Source organism: Acomys minous, assembly GCF_964271855.1.
Source record: "Acomys minous genome assembly, chromosome: 12".
Classification (NCBI taxonomy): Eukaryota; Metazoa; Chordata; class Mammalia; order Rodentia; family Muridae; genus Acomys; species Acomys minous.
In genome coordinates, this window is record NC_140493.1 from 64,867,569 (window position 1) to 64,888,342 (window position 20,774).

The window sequence follows — 20,774 nt, forward strand, 5'->3', positions numbered from 1 at the left end:
CTTGCCTGCAAATTTCAAGGTTTCCTTTATTTTTTAATAACTGCATCTTATATTGCATCTTATAAATGTACCACAGTTTCTTTTTCCATTCTTTGAATAAAGGACTTCTAGGGGTTTTAAGTTCTGGCTATTATGATTAAGGCTGCCATAAACATAGTTGAACAAATTTCCTTCTTGTGTAGTGGACCATCTTTTGGATATTTGCCAAGAAATGTCATAGGTAGGTCTTGAGGTAGCATTACTCTCAACCTTCCGAGAAAGTGCCAGATTGATTTCTAAAGTGTCTGTAGAAATTTGCACTTCCTCAAGCAGTGGAGGAGTGTTCTTCCTCTTTCTTCATATCCTCACCACCATGTACCGTCAATTGAATTTTTTAACTTAGCCATTCTGATGAGTGTAAGGTGGAATCTGAGAGTCATTTTGATTTGCATTTCTCTGATGACTAAGGAGGTTGGACATTTCTTTAATTGTTTCTCAGCCATTCAATATTCTTCTGTTGAAAATTCTCTATTTAGCTGTGATCATCACTTCTTAATTATGTTACTTATATTGGTGGTGTTTAATTTTTTGTGTTCTTTGTATAGTTTGGATATTAACTATTTGTCAGATGTAGGATTGGGGAAGATCTTTCCCTAGTAGGTAGGTTTTTGTTTTGTTCTCTTGACAATGCCCTTTTCCTTACAGAAGATTTTTAGTTTCACTATGTCCCATTTATTAATTGTTGACCTTAGAACCTGACCTGTTTGTATTCTCTCCATGAAGTTGTCTCCTGTGACAATGAGATCAAGGCTCTCTCACAATTTTTTTCTAACAGATTTAGTGTTTCTGTTTTTAATGTTGAGGTGTTTAATACACTGGGCCTTTAGTTTTGTGCAGGGTGAAAAATATGGATCTTTTTTGCATTTTTTACATTTAACATCCAGTTAGAACAGCATCATTTGTTGAAGATCCTATGTATTTTCTATGGTATGGATTTTGCTTCTCTGAAAAAAAAAACAAGTGCCCATAGGTGTGAGGATTAATTTATGGGTCTTTGATTTGATTCCCTTCATCAACCAGCCTATTTCCATGGCTGTACCATGTTGTTCTTATTACTGTTGTTGTATAGAACAGTTTGAGATCTGGGGTAGAGATTCCTTCACAAGATATTTTATTGTAAAGGATTGTTTTAGCTACTCTTGGTTTTCTTTTTCCATATGAAGATGAGAATTGATCTTTAAATATCTGTAAAGTATTGTGTAGCTATTTTGACGGGAATGGCATTGAATCTATAGATTTCTTTTGGTAACATGGCCAGTTTTACTATGTTGATTCTTCTCATCCATGGACAGGGACAGTCTTTCCATCCTCTAATATTGTCTTCATTTCTTTCAGAAATTTGAAGTTTTTAAGGTTGTTTTACCTGACCCAACCTTATTTTAGTAGGATATCTGTGTTCTGATGAATCTTTATTTCCCTGGGATTTGTTGAGTGTGTTCCTATGCTATTCTTTAACCATCTAGTTTTCCCTGCTGGTGGCACACTTGAAGATCCATGATAGTCCTTGGTGGCTGATGCCTCTGCAATTGTAGGTAAAGTTGGGGCCTAGGAATAGGCATCATGTGCTGCTAGTAGGTAGTCCTTCTTGGGTACTGCCAAGGGAGTCCCTGATAGCTGCCACCTCTGGGATTGCAGACAGATATGGGACCCTGAAGACAGTGCATGGAAGTTGAGAGGTAGATCTCACAGTTGCTGGTAATCTCCTATGGATGCTGCCTTTGGAGCTGCAGACAGAGCGAGGAACATGGTAATCATGCAGAAAGGACACAGGGCAGTCCTCATCTCTGCTGATAGTCCACAATGAGTGGTTTCTCAGCAACTGTAAATAGATGTGGGGACTGGGGACTGGCATGCAAAGATCAAGGACAAGCTGCACTACTGCTGGTAGTCCCCAATGGCTGCCTCCTCTGAAACTACAGGCAGAGTACTGCTTAGAGTGCCTAAGTCTGCCACTTCTGTAATTCAAATGGATAGACATAGAAAAGTTTATCCAGTGTGAGGCAACCTAGACCCAGAAAAACAGGCATGGTGTATAGTCATAAGCAGAATTAGCCATATAGTTCATGATAACCATACTACAATTCACAGACCCAAAGAAGCTAAGTAACAAAAAGGGCCCAAGGGACAATGCAAGAATGTCACTGTGAAAAGGAAATAGGATAGACAGTAGAAATGGTTGAATATAGAATACAAAGTGTGAGAGGGAGTTCAGACAGAAATCAAGGTGGATAACAGAACTGGGGAGAGAAGATATCAGAGTCCAGAGGGCCTACAAAGAGAAAAGAATCCACAGGCAGGGGCATCTCTGATCATAAGCTGGAGAACTAAGACAGGTTTGGCTCCTGAGAGGATATGTGGGGTGACTGTAACTAAGATTCCTAGTAGCAAGGGACATGAATACTGAAGAAGAAATCCTCTAAATAAACAAGATTCCTGGTAGAGGGAGAGGAACACCAGCCCACCCACACAAACTTTGACCCAAAATGTACCCTACCTACAAGAGGTGCAGGGATAAAGAAGGACCAGAGATTAAGGGAATGTTCGTCCAGTGTCTGGACCAAGCTGAGATCCAGCCCACGTGAAAGAGCCAACCCCTCACACTATTCACAGTGTTCTGATATGCTCATAGACAGAAGCCTAGCATAGATATCCACACAGCAGAAGATAAAAACAGATGCTGAGACTAAAAACCAAACATTGGGTGAAGTATAGGGAGTCTTGTGGGAAAGTGAAGAGAGGGATAAAAGGAAATACCTGGAGGTTACAGGAGATCCACAAGAAAGCCAAGTAAATAGGGCCCAGAGGGGCTTGCAAAGACTGAAACACCAACCAAGTACCATGTATAGATTGGACCTAGATTCCCTAACAGATGTAGCCAATGGGCAGCTCAGGCTTCATGTGAGGACCACAGAAAAGGGAGTGCAGGCTGATTCTAACATGGACTTTGCTGCCTGATTTTATTTGATCATTCCCACTTGGTGTGGCTACCTCAGCACGCAACAGAAGGAGAGGATGTGCTCAGTCCAGATATGAGTTGATGAGCTGAGGTAGGATTGTGAAGAAAGAAGGAGGGAGGATGGAACCTGGAGCAGAGTGCAGGGGCTATAATCAGGATGTAAGTGGAATGAATAAATAAGTAAATAAATGCATAAATTATTTTTAAAAAGAACATTCTTAGACAAGTGCCAACATTACTTCATAATAAAAGTCCTAGAGAACATAATATTGGAGAAAACATAGCTCAGCACAATACAGGATAATACAGAAATCCCACAGACAAAGTCATCCCAAATGGAAAAACATCATAAAGTACAGTCACTGAAGTCGGGAACAATGCAAGGATGCACACTATGCCCACTTTAATACTGTGCTTAAAGCACTAGCAGTCGAAGCAAGAGAAGAAAAGAAAATTAGATAGAAAGAGAGCAAGAATAACTCAAACTATCACTATTTGTAGATTATACAACAAAATTACATTAACACAAACTAGAAATTCTAGAAATTCTGCAGAAAAACTCAAGAAATTATTAATTAATTCAGCAATTTGAGAAGACAGAGAATCAACTTGCACAAATAAATGTTTTGTATGTCTCAATAATAAATATACAGAAAAATTCATAAGCACACTGCCATTCAAGATACTCTCTTGTAGGTCAGAGATTTGTACTAAGAGTTATAAAAGAAAAAAGAACTAAGAAATCTCTCAAAAAGATCATCATACTTACCTACTAGGGAAATGCAAATCAAAAGAAGTTTGGTAATTTGTTTTACCTCAGTCAGAATGGCAAAGATTAACAAAAAAATGACAAAAAATGTTAAGTGCAGTGTCATCCTCTCAAGCCATGGAGTCCCCAGAAAGTGGAGGTAGGCAGAGAAGAGGGGCTTCTGCACCCAGATTTTTAAGCTAGAGTAGGACAGATATGATAATGAAACTCACCTGTTTTCTAGTCCAGGAATATTGATTCATTACTATCAAAGAAAAGCCATTATTACACAATGATTGACACTCTGTCCTGGACATAATTTCCACACTGAGCACTTTTGCAATAACATGTGTCATGGCTATAGTGCCTAACTTGGTAGAGTCACTGACTTAACTCATCTCTGTGCCTTTAGGAATGGAGTCCTTCTACCCAGAAAGCTTTACTCAGTTTTTTTTGGAGAGGAAAACGTGGATATATTTCTATGGTATTATATTTCTTGATGACACTATGACCTTAGATATGAATAAATTGTGGGAAGACACAGTGTTCTAGCACTTGGTGGTATCATGACAAAATGTCAACTCAGTGATTCATGGTGGACAAAGGAATACTATATAAAGTCAAAGTTCACATTCAAATAAGAAACCTGATTTCTACAATGACATCAAACAATCATAAGGAAATCAATTGAGCAGAACTGTAGGTTTTATCAGAAAGAGACATAAACAGTTTATAGTAGGGCATAGACATAATTTTGGAAATCAGGCATGCATCTATGGAAAAAGAGAATATTCTATGACTCGCAGAGATATGGGAAATCAAAACTGGGATTGATAGCCTCCAGTTCTACAGTGCATGGTGTCTGCTATTATGATTTGGTCAGGTCTGGTATGGGCCTTTTCGGCCCTGTTCCCTTTAGTCTATCATGGCATCATCTAGTGTAACATGTTTGTATCATCATGAATGGCTTTTCAATGATTTGCTTCTTGGTTCACATTTGTGGAGAAATCCACTAAGGATTTCATGTCATGGGACTAGATCTCTGTAGTCTTAGATGAAATCATACTGCCTGTGCCTGGAGAAGAGACTAAATATATTTTTAATCCATAAATTGTGTTATTCTGAATACAGGGTCTTGGATTCAAAGCCTGTGGGAAGAAAGTGTTGGACAATTCCACAGGGGGTGAATAGCATGTCAGAAACTACTAATAGTTGTAAATATGCATTTATATTATAATACATACATACAATAAACTACATATAGCAAAAAAAGGACCATAAAACGATCTCATTTCTGCAAATATCACACTTGTAATTACATGAGCTCACTGTGGCTTGCTTGTCTACTATGTTCAAGAAGAGAGGGCTGTGTGATTTAATATCTTCTGAAGTTAGAAATATAACTAATATTAACTTCCAACTATATAAGCTATAAACAAATAACATATTTGATGAAGACAACACATTTCCAAATGTACTTTTCATAGAGTGTGGGGCACCTGCAAGCATAGACTCTTCAAGGTTCACAATGCTTTCCTACTCTTCATAAAGTTTATCACATATATAGAAAAGAATGTATATGTAATTTGAAAGACGAATTGATCTGTCTTATTTCAGTTAACTATACTCATGTTCTAATTATAACTGCATAAGTATACCTATCTCAATTGCCATAGCATCAAAAGATCATAAATTGTGCAGCTAGTATTAATTTATATGGCACTTGAAAACCTCTATATTGATGCCATGTTTATAGAAAGTATTGTTTGCCAGCTATGCACTCAGAAGCCTTCAATGACCAATCCAGATAGAACAGTAATTTCAAATTGTACTGAAAATATGAACATTCTGTCTCAGAACCCTTCTGTTTTCTAATATCCTATGGACTATGATGCTTGAAAACCTGAAAAGGCAACTTTAACACAAAACATATTAATTTAAAACCTTTTTTATAACTATAGAGACAAGATGATGTAAATAAGAACTCCTTTATATTTTCTACACACTATGTACACTGAAATTCAAAACTAAATACACCAGTGTGTCTCAGTGAGCATATAGCCTTAGAGCTTTGCATTTTGTTCTTTTGAGATCCAAGACACAAACACACTGTGGGAAACACAAGAGAGGTTCATGCCTTCCACAAACAGTGTTATATATTAATTTTCACCAAAGGTTCTTGACAATATGTGTTGTCTTACTAGTTATACTTATAAAGTATTTTTTGGCACTTAAGAGAATCTACAAAGATAATTCTAAAAGAGTACTCAGTATACTTATTTGGATATTCCAGGATTTCTGTGTAGACCATACTCGCCTTGAGAACAGAGTTCTATTAAATCATATCTACCTGTCAAACAAGGCACTGTGCAAAATGTCTCATTTCTACCACAGACAGAATTATTCCTAAAAGTGGGCAAGCTTGGATGCAGGCAGAATCAATGACCAAACTCAGCCAAGACAGGGTGAGGAAGCTCTCAATACTTCCTTCCTCACAAATATGTCTGGCCCAGATATATTGGGCCAAAGTGTTGAAGATGATGCTCCAATGTTCTAGAGAATTCTGGAAGACTCTTTAGGCAGCAAACCATCTCTGTCATCTTCTTTTTTGGGAAGGTGCTAAGCTGGACTCCATGTATACTCAGGTAATTAATTTATTAATTCTCAAGCCTCTGATGGAGTTGAAGACCAGATAGTTTAGTTTTACATTTAAGCTTATTTGTTTAAGGGTCAAGATGTTTTTAAGTAGAGACCGATGATTTAAGTTGATAATGATGAGATATGATAGATTTTATTGATTTACATTCAGAATTTTAGACTCACCAAGAAATGTGTTTTCTTCAAGGCTACCAGAAAAAAACTCAAAACATATGAATGTAACATATATATAATTCCTGATTGTTTCTTCTAATTTTATATTTAGATTTTACTTTCTTGTCAAAATTAGGAAGATGGTGAAGGATTAGTTGATAAGTTCAGGATATACAAAGTATATCCTGACTAAAAGAAATTAATTTACAGGAGTACATGTATTCATGCTATGGGATGTTTAAGCATGGTGCTTAACTTCCCTGCAAAGTAATAATGACAGTTTCTCTTACTGGGTTTGGGAGAGGTTTTCCTTCACACTAACTTAAAAATATGGTTGACTTGTATGCTCCAGTGGCATTTTAGAAGTCATGTGTATATTTGTATATTAATAACTTAAAATGATTTAAATAGTAGAAGAATATGAAAAGTCTGATTTTAAAGGTTTCTTCTTTTTCGGGATTTTTTAACCATTTTGCAAATTAAAGGACATAAATATCTGCTTACTGGTTATTTTTAAACATTTTATAATGAATGGTTTATTTTCAACATTTATGATATTTCATGTTGAAGATAAAAAATGACATAAGTGAGTTGTACAAGATATATTTATCAGTTATCAAACTATATTTTTCAGGAATGGCATTTTTGCTGTTTTGTTCTAAAACATATTTTCAATAATTTCTTTGAGTTTAAGTTTTGTACTGTCAGAGTCACTAATGTTTATACATGTTCATTTCTCATCATGACATCACTATCTGTTTGTGAGGTAGAAGATGGTAATTCATACTAAGTGAAATGTATACTGATTAAGTTATGGGATTTTATCCTTTCAATGTTCATCATACTAATTGTACATATTATAACAAACCATATGCTATCAAAACTGAGTATCTTGCTGGGCATCATGGTGGATCATGCTTATAATCTTGACATTTCTGCGACACAGATAGATAGACTTTTGTTTTTCTATTGTTTTATTTTCTTTTCTTTCTGTTATAGTGTGCTGTTTCAATCTCTATAAGCCCCTATGAGCTCTGCTTATTTGATTCTGGGAATCAGGTTATCCTAGTGTTCTTAACCCCTCTGGCTCCAATAATTCCTCCACCTTTTCTTCACATGGTTTATAAAGCTCCTTGGGGAAAGACTTGACCATGATCTCCAATTTTTGCTCTCTCATCCTGTTTGGCTATGGGCCTCTCTGCATCTGCTCCCATCATCTGTCAACAGAGATCTCTCTGATGACAATTGGGCTAGACACTGATCTATGAGTGTAGCAAAATATCATTAGGAATCATTTTATTGATTATTTCTGTCCTGTGTCTCTGGCATATCCAGCCTCTAGTTCCTGGTTATCCTTAGGCAAGGGCTCCTTCTCTGGTGTGGGCCTCATATTGACAAGTCATTGGTTGGTCTCTACAACAAATTAGGCTTCTCCATTGTCTCAGCACTTTTTTCAGATAGTATAAATTGTAGATGGGAGGTTTTGTGGCATTGGTGTCCATGACCTAAGCCTGGAATGTTTGCCTCATTACAAATTCCATATGGTTCAGGCTCCATAGCATGCTTTACTAGGAGTCATCGCTATGATATGTTATGTGGTACAGATCTTCCTCCTAAACATTGTTCTACCTTCTGTCCAGGTACAAGTTGAAGAACTACCAATGTATTTTGGCCATGATGTTTGCCATTGAGGAGATCAACAGCAACAACTACATATTACCCAACACATCCCTGGGATTTGAAGTCCATAATGTTCCACATGGTCAAAGGAACACTCTGGGCAATCTTTTTGCCTCACTTTCAGGGCGTGGTCATAGCATTCCTAACTACAGATATGTAAAAGAGAGCAATTCAGCTGCTGTACTTACAGGGCCATCATGGGCAATATCTGAATACATAGGGACACTGCTGGATCTATACAAGTTTCCACAGGTGAGATGGGGGGATGGTATAGGACTTGATGGTAGCTCGATTGATGACATTGTCCAGGGCTGTGAGGCAAAAAAGGAAACATAAATCCCTCTTCATGGATAGAAAATGATGCAGACAGTTGATGGTACATCTATATTTATGTAGCATAGAATAGAGAGAAAAGGGAATATAGAATAGACACAGAACACTGGTGAACCTATGATTGCTTTCTGTACTTTTCTGGAACACCCATAGGAAGGAAGGTTTCACCTTCAAAGCAGGATTGTCCTAAAGGATTTAAACCATTGCTGTAGAATGTAGTTCAATTTTATGACTATGTTTTTTATTGTGTTTTCTCTGCAGCTTACTTTTGGGCCTTTTGATAGCATCCTGAGTGAACAAAGACGGTTTTCTTCTCTGTACCAGGTGGCCCCTAAGGACACACCTCTGACACTTGGCATTTTATCTTTGATGCTTCATTTCCAATGGTTCTGGGTGGGGCTCTTTATCATAGATGATCACAAAGGTGCCCAGACTCTCTCAGATTTGAGAAGCGAGATGGATAAAAATGAAATCTGCATAGCATTTGTGGAAATGATCCTAGTCAGCAGGGGCTCATATCTTACCAAACCCTGGAAAAATCAGGTTCAGATCCTGGAATAATCAGCAAATGTGATTATTATTTATGGGGACTCTGACTCTCTGTTAAGTTTAATAGTGAATATAAAACAGAAATTACTTAAATGGAAAGTCTGGGTCCTGAACTCACACTGGGATCATTCGAAATTTGATGAATATTTCATGTTAGATTCATTACATGGGGCCCTTATTTTTTCACACCATAATGAGGAGATTACTCGTTTTACAGATTTTATACAGACAGCCAATCCTTCCAAATTCCCAGAAGACATTTATCTTCATGTATTGTGGCACTTATTCTTCAATTGCTCATTTTTGAGGAAAGCGTGTAGAATTGTGGACAACTGTCTACCTAATGCCTCCTTGGGATTCTTGCCTGGGAACATCTTTGACATGGCCATGAGTGAGGAGAGTTACAATGTGTACAATGCTGTATATTCTGTGGCCCACAGTGTGCATGAGATGACTCTCAATCAAGTACAATTTCCAACTCAAGTAAAAGGAAAAGAGATGGTATTCTCCCCATGGCAGGTAACATCACTTCAGCTGAATTGTGACATTGGCAACATGACACTCTACAGGCCTATTAACACCCTCAAACTAGGCAATACATATTTTAGATTATTTTGTTGAAAATATTCTAGAGAGACTGTAAGGAGAAATATGTTTAATTCAATAGACAGTTGTATTACAATGGGCCATACAGTATTTTCAGGGTAAAATTTTCAATATGAAAATTCCAATTACACAAGAGAAGAGACAGAGAATTATCACAGTGCACCTGAATTCTTCTAAATGCTTATATTATGTAAATGATGGCTCAAAAAATCATCCATTTTACAGATGAAACTTCAAATATTTTCAAATTTTAATTGTAATAACTACATTTTTAAAGAAATAACTACATTTCTCCATACATATTCATGATTTAAGAGTGTTTAGTTCTACCTTTTCTAGTTAAACTGATTTAAACATTTTAGAAGGACAGTGATTCTCCCATTATCTTTTGCTATCATTTGCTGAATGCAATTAATATCTATAGTAAAGGTGTTTTTCACATCAAGGTTAAAACCAAGAAGAGATTCTCTCTGATTCTACCTCTGTTATACTTCTTTGGAGGTTATGTAACATAAGTATTTGTTTCGCTTTTAGCTTCACCCTTTTATAAAGAACACACAACTCATCAGTCCTGCGGGGGACCATGTGGTCATGGATTGGAAAAGGAAGTCACATGCAGAGTATGACATTCTCAACTTTTGGAATTTCCCAAAAGGTCTTGGGCTAAATGTGAAAGTAGGAACATTTTCTCCAAATGCTCCGGAGGGCCAGAAATTATCCTTATCTTATGATATGATACAGTGGGCCACAGGATGGACAGAGGTAGGTGGCATCTTACCTTAGTATCTTCACCAGTGTGTACATTTGAAATTTACAACAAGCAAGTTGTGACCATTTCTTGCTCATACAGGGTCCACTCATAGATACATAATTACCACCAATATGAAGAATTGTCTTACTACCTAATTTTGCTGGATGAACTCTTTATTTTCCAAGCTTTTCATTTCTTTAATACCATAAATACCATACCATTTTCAGAATGACCTTAATCATTTTCACAGGTCATCTGACAGAGGATTTATTTTATTCCACCTTAGAAGGTTTTAACCAATGGCCTATTGACCTTCTGATTTTAGGCCCCTGTCAAAACAAAACAGCATGGTATGGGAAGGAGTAGGATCAGGAGGTGATGAGGGAGGAACCTGCAGTTGGAATATAAAGAATTCAAACTGCAGAAAAAGCAGGTAACATATGTTGCTAAACCCACTACCTGAGAATAACTCTGAGACTGCCTGAGATAAGAATGTCTATGCATAGACAAAGCCTCATGTTGGTGATAGATTCTTTATGATTTATCATTAGACACCATTCTTAGTATGGCATGAAAGAACATTTTCAGTTGTCTAACTTCTGCTCATACAATGAGAAGAGAACCAGCCTCAATTGCTCTGTATATCTCACACACCTCATACAATTAAAATGTTAGAATTGTATAATGCTTGTCAACATTCTGTGGCAAATCCCATAAATACCCGATCATTTGCTATCAATCACTTTATTCTCAGATTCCTCGGTCTCTATGTAGTGAGAGCTGTCATCCTGGATTCAGGAAAACCCAGCAGGAGGGCAAGGCTACCTGCTGCTTTGACTGCACTCCTTGCCCAAAGAATGAGATTTCCAATGAGACAGATAATTGTCAGGCATGCAGAAAGCATACCCACCTTCCCATCATTTGCAATGGCTAAGCATATGGAAAACATCTGTAAGTGAGCTGCAACCAGCTCATTTCAGTGAAGGTATTCCTCTTCCTTCCAGCTGTTAGAAAATCACAGGTTATATAAAGTTCATTCTTCCCACAGAAATAATACACTCTTGGCATTGAAATTCATACCTGCTTTATATACTTTAACCACAGTAGATGTGGATGTCGCTGCCTACAGAAAACCACTGTAGACTACCAGAGAAGTATGCTTCATTACAGCATGCATTTTATCTTACTTTATTCTCTGTTGCTATGACAAAGTACCTTGACCAAGAAACTTATAAAAGAAGGCATTTAATTGGCTTACGATTTCATATAGTTAGAGTCCATGTTGATACCTTGAATGAGACCATACCCCATATGCTCGACTGTTTGAATACTTGCTCTACAGTAGTGGAGGAATTTGCAATAAATAGAAGGTGTGGCTTTGTTGCCTCTCTCCCTCCCTCCCTCTGCCCCTCTCTCTCCCCACATCCATGCTTATAGATCAGATATAAACTCAGCTATTTTCTCATTTGCTTTCATTCCTTCACCTTTCCATGATCTTCATCTGGAACTATAAACCCATGAGTTATAGCCTTTCTTTAATAAGTTGTGTTGGTCATTATGGCTCTTCACAACAATGGAAAATTAACTAATAAAGAATAACAATTGTAGTAGTTCAGAGCACACATGCTGATCCAAACACAGGAGACAGAAAATACATACTGTCACTAGAAAGATCCTTAAAAGCCCTTCCATAGACACAAATGTCCCTAATGAGCCACAACTACTATTCCACTATTTCCAAATAGTTGAACAAATGGAACTCCACGAATAGTCTCTGAGCTATTCACTTTCAGGTTCCTGACCCTAACTTTTAATTGGATTATTTGGTTTGCTGATGTCTGGTTTTCTTTATTTCATCATATAGTTTGGATATTTGCCATCTATTGACTGAGGAGTTGGGGAAAATCTTTTCCCCATTCTGCAGGATATCATTAGTTCTTACTGGTAATGTCCTTTGCCTTATGGAAACCTTTCATTGTCATGACTTCCTATTGTCAAAGTTAGAGACCCTGCTGGCTCTCAGTGTTCTATTTAGAAAGTCATCAGTCAAGATGACCTGCCCATTGATGAGAATGGAATACATCAGTCTTCCAATTTAATGTGTGTGAAGTTTTATGTGTGCTTTAACATTTATTAGGGTTTCATTTACAAATGTGGGTGCCCTTTCATTTGTGAAATATATGTTCAGATTTGAGACACCATATTAGTGAGGTTTTCCTTTAATGTGTGTGAAATGTCCTCCATCTCTCTGATTAAATTTTGTTTGAAGTCTATGTTGTTAGATATCAGAATAGTAACACCAGCCTGTATCTTAGGTCCATTTTCTTGGAAAAGCTTTTTCCAACCCTTTACTCTGAGGTAACATCTGTCTTTGATGTTGAGGTCTTTTTCTTCCCTGCAGTGGAAGGATGGGTAATATTTTCATACCCATTATGTTAGCCTGTGTTTTTTATTAGGAAATTCTGTCCACTGATAGTGATGGATGTTAATGACCCATTATGATTAATTCCTGTTATTTTGGTAGTGTTTCTGTTGTTCCTGCTGCTACTTCTGTTGGTGATGGTGGTGGTGGTGGTGGTGGTGGTGGTGTGTGTGTGTGTGTGCATGTGTGTATGTTTACCTTCTTTGGGTTTTGTTAGTGTGCAATTTACTCCTTGTGTTTTCAGGAGTGTACTTAATCTCCTTGTGTTGGCATGTATCTTTTATTGTCTTCTCTAAGGCTGGATTTGTACACAGATATTGCTTAAATTTGACTTTGTCATGTTCTTTCTCTATGGTGATTGAAAGTGTTGCTAAGTATAGTAGTCTAGGTTGGTATCGGTGGACTCTTAGAGCCTTAAAGACATCTGTCCAGGTACTTCTGGTTCAGAGTCTCTGTTGAAAGGTTGTGTATAGTTCTAATAGATCTTCCTTTATATGTAGCTTGGCCTTTTTCTCTTGTTGCTTTTAATATTCTTTCTTTGTTCTACACATTTAGTGTTTTGGTTATTATTTTGCCTGTGGTCTTCCATTTCTGGTTCTATATATTTGGTATTCTGTAAACTTCTACCTTTATAGGCATGCCCTTTTTTATGTTTGGAAATTTTTCTTCTGTGATTTTGTCAAATATATTTTAACACTATCAAGCTAGAATTATTCTTAGTCTCCTACATCTACTATTTATAGGTTGGTCTTCCATAATGTCTCAAATGTCCTGGATGGTTTTGTGTTAAGAATTTTTAGATTTAACATTTTCTTTGACAAATGAATCTTCTGTCATTGTATCATCAACCTTCAGAGATTCTTTCTTCTATCTCTTCAATTCTGTTCCTGATGATTGCATATGTAGCTCCTTTTTGTTTGCTAAGATTTTCCATTCTAGAATTCATTCAGTTTATGTTTTCAGGGCATCTATTTCCATTTTTAGACCAGTTTCATTCATCTGTTTGTTTGTTTATTTATTGTGTTTTTGTTGGATTTCATGGCTTTCATTAAGGAATTCATTGAGTCGTTCTAATTTTTTTCTTTCTCTTTCCTTAATTTTTTTAAGAGAATGTTTTTTTTTCTTCTTTAGGAGCCTGAATCATATTCGTGAAGTTGATCTTAAGGTCATTTTCTTGTGCTTCCACCTGCACTGAAATATTGCAGTCTTGTTGTCTTAGGATAGTTGGGACCTGGTGGTGCCCTATGGCTTTGGCTATTTGTTGACTGTGTTCTCACACTGCAGTTAAGACATGTAGGTTTGAGGTGATTATAGGTCTAAGAGCTGATTTCTGAGTTTGTATTTATTGCATGGTGGTTTTTTTCCTTAATTTATTCTTGTTCCATCTCAATGGTTATCCCATCCCTTGTATCCTCCCATTCTTCCCTCCCTCCCATTTTCCCCTAATTCCCCTCCCCTATGACTGTTCCTGAGAGGGATTTCCTCTCCCTGTATATGCTCATACGATATCAAATGTCTTCTTGGTAACCTGCTATCCTTCCTTTCAGTGCCACCAGGTCTCCCCCTCCAGGGGACATGGTCAAATATAAGGCACCAGAGGTCGTGTGAAAGTCATACCTCACTCTACACTCAGCTATAGAGAATGTTATGTCCATTGATTAGATCTGGGTAGGGGTTTAAAGTTTACCACCTGTATTATTCTTGGCTGGTGCCTTAGTTTGAGTGGGACACCTGAGCCCAAATCTGCCTTTCATAATGTTCTACTTGTAGGTTTCTAGGACCCTCTGGATCCTTCTACTTTGCTACTCTCCCATGCTTCTCTCATCTAGAGTCCCAGTAGGATGTCCTGCCCTCTGTTCCAGTTTCCTAGTAAGTGAAGGCTTTTGTGGGACATGCCCCTTGGGCTAGCATGCAGATATAAGTATGAGTATATACCGTTTGAGTCTCACTTGCATGGTGTTTTTGTCCTTGGCTTTTGTTTCTTTTTTGGTCTTCAAGTCTTTGAGGCCTGAATTTCTGACAGCTGACTTGAGATTGTGTGAACAGGCTGGGGACAAGGCTTCAGGTGACAAATTGGGCCTTTGGTGGGCATGGGGTCTCTGTCCCTCTAACTGATGTCACCGATACCTGTTTTTCTGGCCATTCCCTTGGTCTTATTGAACTTTTCCTTTAATCTAGTGTTCTGCTAGTATTCTCTGTGTAGGGATATATTTCTATACAGACATTGTTTAAGTTTGACTTTGTCATGAAGTATCTTGTTTTTCCCATCTATGGTGATTGAAAGCTTTTCTTCCTATAGAGGTCTGGAATAGAAAGTTTTCTGGGTATGGTATGGTTTCCAACTGTGTGTATTTTATACACACAAAACAAAATGACTCAAATTACAGTGCAGGATGGTACACCTGGCAAGTGGCATCTGGTCAAAGGAGAAACCTGAATGCACATTCATGATCAACTGCATTTCTGGCAGATATGAATCAATGTGTGAGGTGTCCAGAAACTCACTATGCAAACAAAGAGAGGCACCAATGCTTACAGAAAACTGTGACATTTTTTGCCTATGATGAGCCCTTGGGGACAACACTCAGCTTCACGTCCCTGAGCTTCTCCTCACTCACAGCTGTTGTTCTTGTTGTGTTTCTGAAACACAGAGACACTCCTATTGTCAAGGCCAATAACCGGCATCTCAGTTATATCCTGCTCATCACTCTGACCCTTTGTTTTCTTTGTCCCTTCCTCTTCATTGGCCATGCTAACACAGCCACATGTGTCCTGCAGCAAAACATTTTTGGACTCCTCTTCAGTGTAGCTCTTTCTACTGTGTTGGCCAAAACTATCACTGTACTTATAGCCTTCAAGATCACTGCTCCAGGAAGAGTTAGGAGGTGGTTGCTGATCTCAAGGGCCCCTAATTTCATTATTGCCATCTGCACCCTGATCCAAGTTGTGCTTTGTGGAATTTGGCTGGCAACTTCTCCTCCCTTCATTGATAAAGATGCTCACTCAGAACATAAACACATCATCATCATTTGCAACAAGGGATCAGCTATTGCCTTCCACTGTATCCTTGGATATCTGGGAGCCCTGGCCCTGGGGAGCTACTTTATGGCTTTCTTATCCAGAAATCTGCCTGACACATTCAATGAAGCCAAGTTCCTGGCTTTTAGCATGCTTGTATTCTGCAGTGTCTGGGTCACCTTCCTCCCTGTCTACCACAGCACCAAGGGAAAAGTCATGGTGGCTATGGAAGTCTTCTCTATCTTGGCTTCCAGTGCATCACGCTTGGGCATCATCTTTGGCCCTAAGTGCTACATCATATTATTAAAGCCTGAACAGAACTCACTTCATTACATCAGGGACAGAAAATATGCTAGGAAGAAAGACCTTCTTAAATCCTAGCTCCTGTGTTTCTTAAGTAATATCTTCGAAGGCTGTTGATTTTCACCTTCTGAACAATCAAATATAATGTTAGAATTTTCCCTTTGATATCATGGGTTTGTTTAGGTAATCATTTAGGATAATTGGATTCTGTAGCCATCCTGGTTTTTTTCTTTTTTTCCTTTATGTATTTATTTATTTATTTAATATATTTTTTTAATTTTTTACATATACATTCATATTATTATACATATGCACATTAAACTACCTATAGCACAAAGAACCACTACACAATCAGAATTATACAAATGTTACATTCTTGGTGTTTTAGCTATTTGTATTTGACAGCCTTGAAGAAAACATCTTTCCTATCTTGGTGCATCTAAAATTTTGGGTGTAAATCAATCTCCATCACACCTTGTCATTATCAACCTAAAACATCTATCTAGACCTAAAAAGATCTTAGCCCCTAAACAACTGAACTTCATTGTAAAACTAAGCTCTCTGGTCTTCAATTCCATCATAGATTTGAAAAGGAATAAACTTAATTACTGAGTATATCGGGAGTGCATGTTTATAGATTTCCAAATGTGAAGATGACAGAGATAGTTTTCTACTTGAATAGTCATCCAAACTCTATTATGGTGGAGCATGTTCTTCAGCCTTCTGGCTGAATATATCTAACATACATATTTGTGAGGCAGGAACTATTGAGGACTTGCTTACCCTATCTTAGCAGAGTTCGACAGGCAACTCTGCCTGCATCTAAGTTTGCTCTTTTTTTAGGCATAATTCTGTCTGTGGTAGAAATTAGAACATTTTGCTGAGTGGCTTGTTTGCCACATTTGAAACCAACTCCATAATAAATTCTTTAATGCTCATCATCCTCTTTGAGGTAGGTTGGGTGTTGCCAGGAGTTAACCTGTCTTATTGTCAGTGAATCTTTAAAATAATAAAAACAACTTAAATACCATATTCTGCATGTCTCTGAGGTTTTTTAAAGACCTTATCTAAATATCTTATCTTATCTTTCTGTAGAATCATATCTATCTGTTGCACCTGAAATGTATATTCTTGTGATAAAAGTTTAGTAGTGATTTATATGACCATGATTTGGTCAGATAACAATTAACTTGTATAACTTATTTGTCCTAAACAGCTTGCATTAGCACTTTCAAATTATGAAAGTAAACCTGGTATTATAATTGAGTTATATGAGTATAATACCTTATATTAGAGTAGAATATATATATATTTATATATAATGTGTGTGAAGAATAAACTTACATTTGTATTCCATACAACTACATCTGGAATTAATCTGATTTTGTATCTATCTACAAAATTCTATACCAGTCAATTAAAAATAACCTTTTGAGTGACAAATGAGGCATTAAGTTGACTAGTAGATTCACTAATCTTATTGTTCTATCTTCTCTATATATTTCTATATTCACCCTTCTTACTTTTCAACCCCTATCTCCAAACCTAAGGATGTGAAATAGGGGAAAAGAGAGACATTACTGAGTCTAAGACATCCTGTTTTCATGTGGAAATATATGCTACACTTTTTTGTTCTCCACTATTACTTTTGTGTTACTGGTTTAGTTTGCTGAGGAAATCTTAATATATGAGTTCTTCCACTTAGTTCATTCAAGTATTTGATTAATTTTTCAACAGTATCCAAAAACAGTGTTTCCTATATCAATTATGTGTGTTACTGACAAGATTTGATATTTAATATAGAAATTTTGTGTCAATATATACACTTTTCTGGTGTTCTTAAAGAAATTTCATATAGTGTCATACTTTCTTTTCATATATGTGTTTATTCTCAAGAAATCTGATTTCTTTGCATTTGATATAACTTTTCATGAATATTATTCTATACCTGGTCAAGGCATAATGAGCTACATACAAAGTTATTAAGAACATAGGACCTCATTTTATAACCCAATGCCAAATGTCAGCAAGAAAAACCAATTTTCTATCAGTATATAAAACCACTCTTGGAATTATGGTGGTATCAAGTATGCAGACGTAGCTAATACTAGTGACTTTGTGCTTATTTCTCAGTTTTATTCTAAACATCTAAGCCACCTTTATCCTTTCACTCCTTCACATTCTGTCACACTTTAAAAACTGGTATGTATTGATGTATTTCTAAAATACATTAAAAGTGTTTTATTTTAATTATTTGCCTATGACCATTAGAAAATCAAATCTATAATTTTCTTCTTTACTGTATATCTTTCTTGTTTTATTATCAGTGGAATGCCTCCTTTGGAAAAAGTTCTCTAATTATAGAATAACTTGAGAATAATTGGTTCTCATTCTTTTCAAATATCTTCTAGAGGAGCAAGTGAGGTGATTTACTAGTTAAGAGCACTGGCTGGTATTCAGCAATAGTAGAATTTGATTCCCAACACAAATATGATGGTTCTACTACCTGTCTTGAGACCATCAGAACACCAATGAAGCACAAACGCCTGAGAAACACAGCAGGTTCTGGGAACACAGCCAATGCCATGAACAACCAGATGGCAAAGTCTAGTGTAGAAAGACAATCGACAAAACCAGGTCAATATAGCTTGAACAGAACAAGACAAAACAAACAAAAGAGACACTGGATATCCTAATGTAGCTGAAACACAAGAAAGTGACCTTAAATCTATGCTTATGAAGTTGTTAGAGGCATTTAAAGACAAAATGAATAAGGGTCTCAAAGAAATACAGGAAAATACAATCAAATAAATAGAGGCCATCAAAGACCTACAGGAAAATACAATCAGACAGGTGAAGGAAATGAATAAAATTTGCTCAAGACATGAAAATGGAAATAGAACCAATAAAGAAAGCACAAATCTGAAAATCCTGGAGATGGAAGTTTTAAGAAGAGAACAGGAGTCACAGAGGTAAGCATGAACAACAGAATAAAACAGATGGAGGAGAGAATCTCAGGCATGAAGATACAATTGAAGAAAGTGATACATCTGACAAAGAAAATTTTAAATAGAAAAAATCTTACAAGAAAACCTCCAAGAAGTAAAGGACAGCAGCAAAAGATGAAATCTAAGAATAACTGGAATAGAAGAAATATTCTAGACACCAAGGACCAGAATTTTTTCAAGAAAACCATAGAATGTGGTGCCTCATATTTGACCCCTGGAGGGGGAGACCTGGTGGCACTCAGAGGAAGGACAGCAGGATACCAAGAAGAGACTTGATACCCTATAAGCATATACAGGGGGAGGTAATCCCCCTCAGTCACAGTCATAGGGGATAGGAGTAAGGGGAAAATGGGAGAGAGGGAAGAATGGGAGGATACAAGGGATGAGATAACCATTGAGATGTAACAAGAATAAATTAATTTTAAAAAGTCATAGAAAAAATTTACCCAACTTAAAGAGATATCCTTAAACATGCAAGAGGTTTACAAAATACTAAGTATACTAGACCAGAAAAGAAATTCCAATAGCCACATAATAATCAAAATAATAAATCTAGAGAACAAAGAGAAAATATTCAAATTAGCAAGGGAAAAAGACCAAGTAGCATATAAAGGCAGACCTATCAGACTCAAACCTGACTTTTCAACAGAGATTATGAAAGCCAGAAGGGGCCTGAAAGATGTTACACAGAAACTAAGAGACCATACATGTTATCCCAGACTACTATTACCAGCCAAGCTTTCAATCATGATAGAGGGAGAAAAATCACCTATTCCATGACCAAACAAACTTTAAACCATATCTATGCACAAAGCCTTCCTACAGAAGATCATAGAAGAAAAACTCAAACCCAACAAGGTCAACAGCAAAACCAAAAGAAGACAAGCACATAAACATACTATCACTGTCAACATCACAGTAAAAGGAACTAACAACCATTGCACAATAAAATCTATCAGCATCAATGGACACAAGTCTCCAATAAAAAGACATGGGACAAAAGAATGTATATTTAAACAGGATCTGTCATTCTGAGCATACAAGAAATATATGCCATCAACAAAGTGAGAAATTACATCAAAGTAAGGAGATGGGAAAAGGTTTTCCAAACAAACAAACCAAAGAAGCAAGCTAAAATAGCCATGTTGATGGCTAATAAAGTAGACCTCAACCAAAAATAGACAAAAAATGGGAAAGGACACTTCATTCTCATAAGAGGAAAAATTCACTAAGAGAGAATCTCAATCCTGAACATCTATGCTCCCAAATACAAGTGTACCCACAGTTGTAAAAGAAATATTATTAAAGTTTAAATTACACACTGATCCCCACACATCAATAGTGGGAGACTTCAATATCCCATTTATACCAATAGACAGATCATTGAAACAGAAACTACGATTTTGGAGCGATGGTTAAGAGGTCAAGAACACTGTCTGTTCTTCCAACAGTCCTGAGTTCAATTCCCAGCAACCACATAGTGGCTCACAACCATCTATAATGAAATATATTATTCTCCTCTGGCAGGCAGACATACATACAGCCAGGAT

General features: G+C 36.8%; 1 protein-coding gene and 1 pseudogene across 2 annotated transcripts in view; both read left to right on the top strand.

Moving 5' to 3' along the window:
• The first annotated feature begins 3,881 nt into the window (after window positions 1-3,881).
• LOC311579597 (vomeronasal type-2 receptor 116-like) lies at window positions 3,882-9,737 on the top strand (annotated as a pseudogene). Its single transcript has 4 exons — window positions 3,882-3,903; window positions 6,301-6,388; window positions 8,195-8,486; window positions 8,829-9,737. The product of its transcript is annotated as a vomeronasal type-2 receptor 116-like (transcript).
• A 576-nt stretch (window positions 9,738-10,313) lies between these two features.
• The window catches only part of LOC311579598 (vomeronasal type-2 receptor 116-like), a gene marked incomplete at both ends in the record, with an annotated part of 33,892 nt that continues 23,431 nt past the window's right edge, over window positions 10,314-20,774 (top strand). Inside the window, 3 exons of the mRNA XM_084750305.1 lie at window positions 10,314-10,484; window positions 11,228-11,357; window positions 15,366-16,264. Of these exons, the coding sequence (XP_084606431.1) occupies window positions 10,314-10,484; window positions 11,228-11,357; window positions 15,366-16,264 (1,200 nt within the window). The remainder of the gene's footprint in view (window positions 10,485-11,227; window positions 11,358-15,365; window positions 16,265-20,774) is intronic.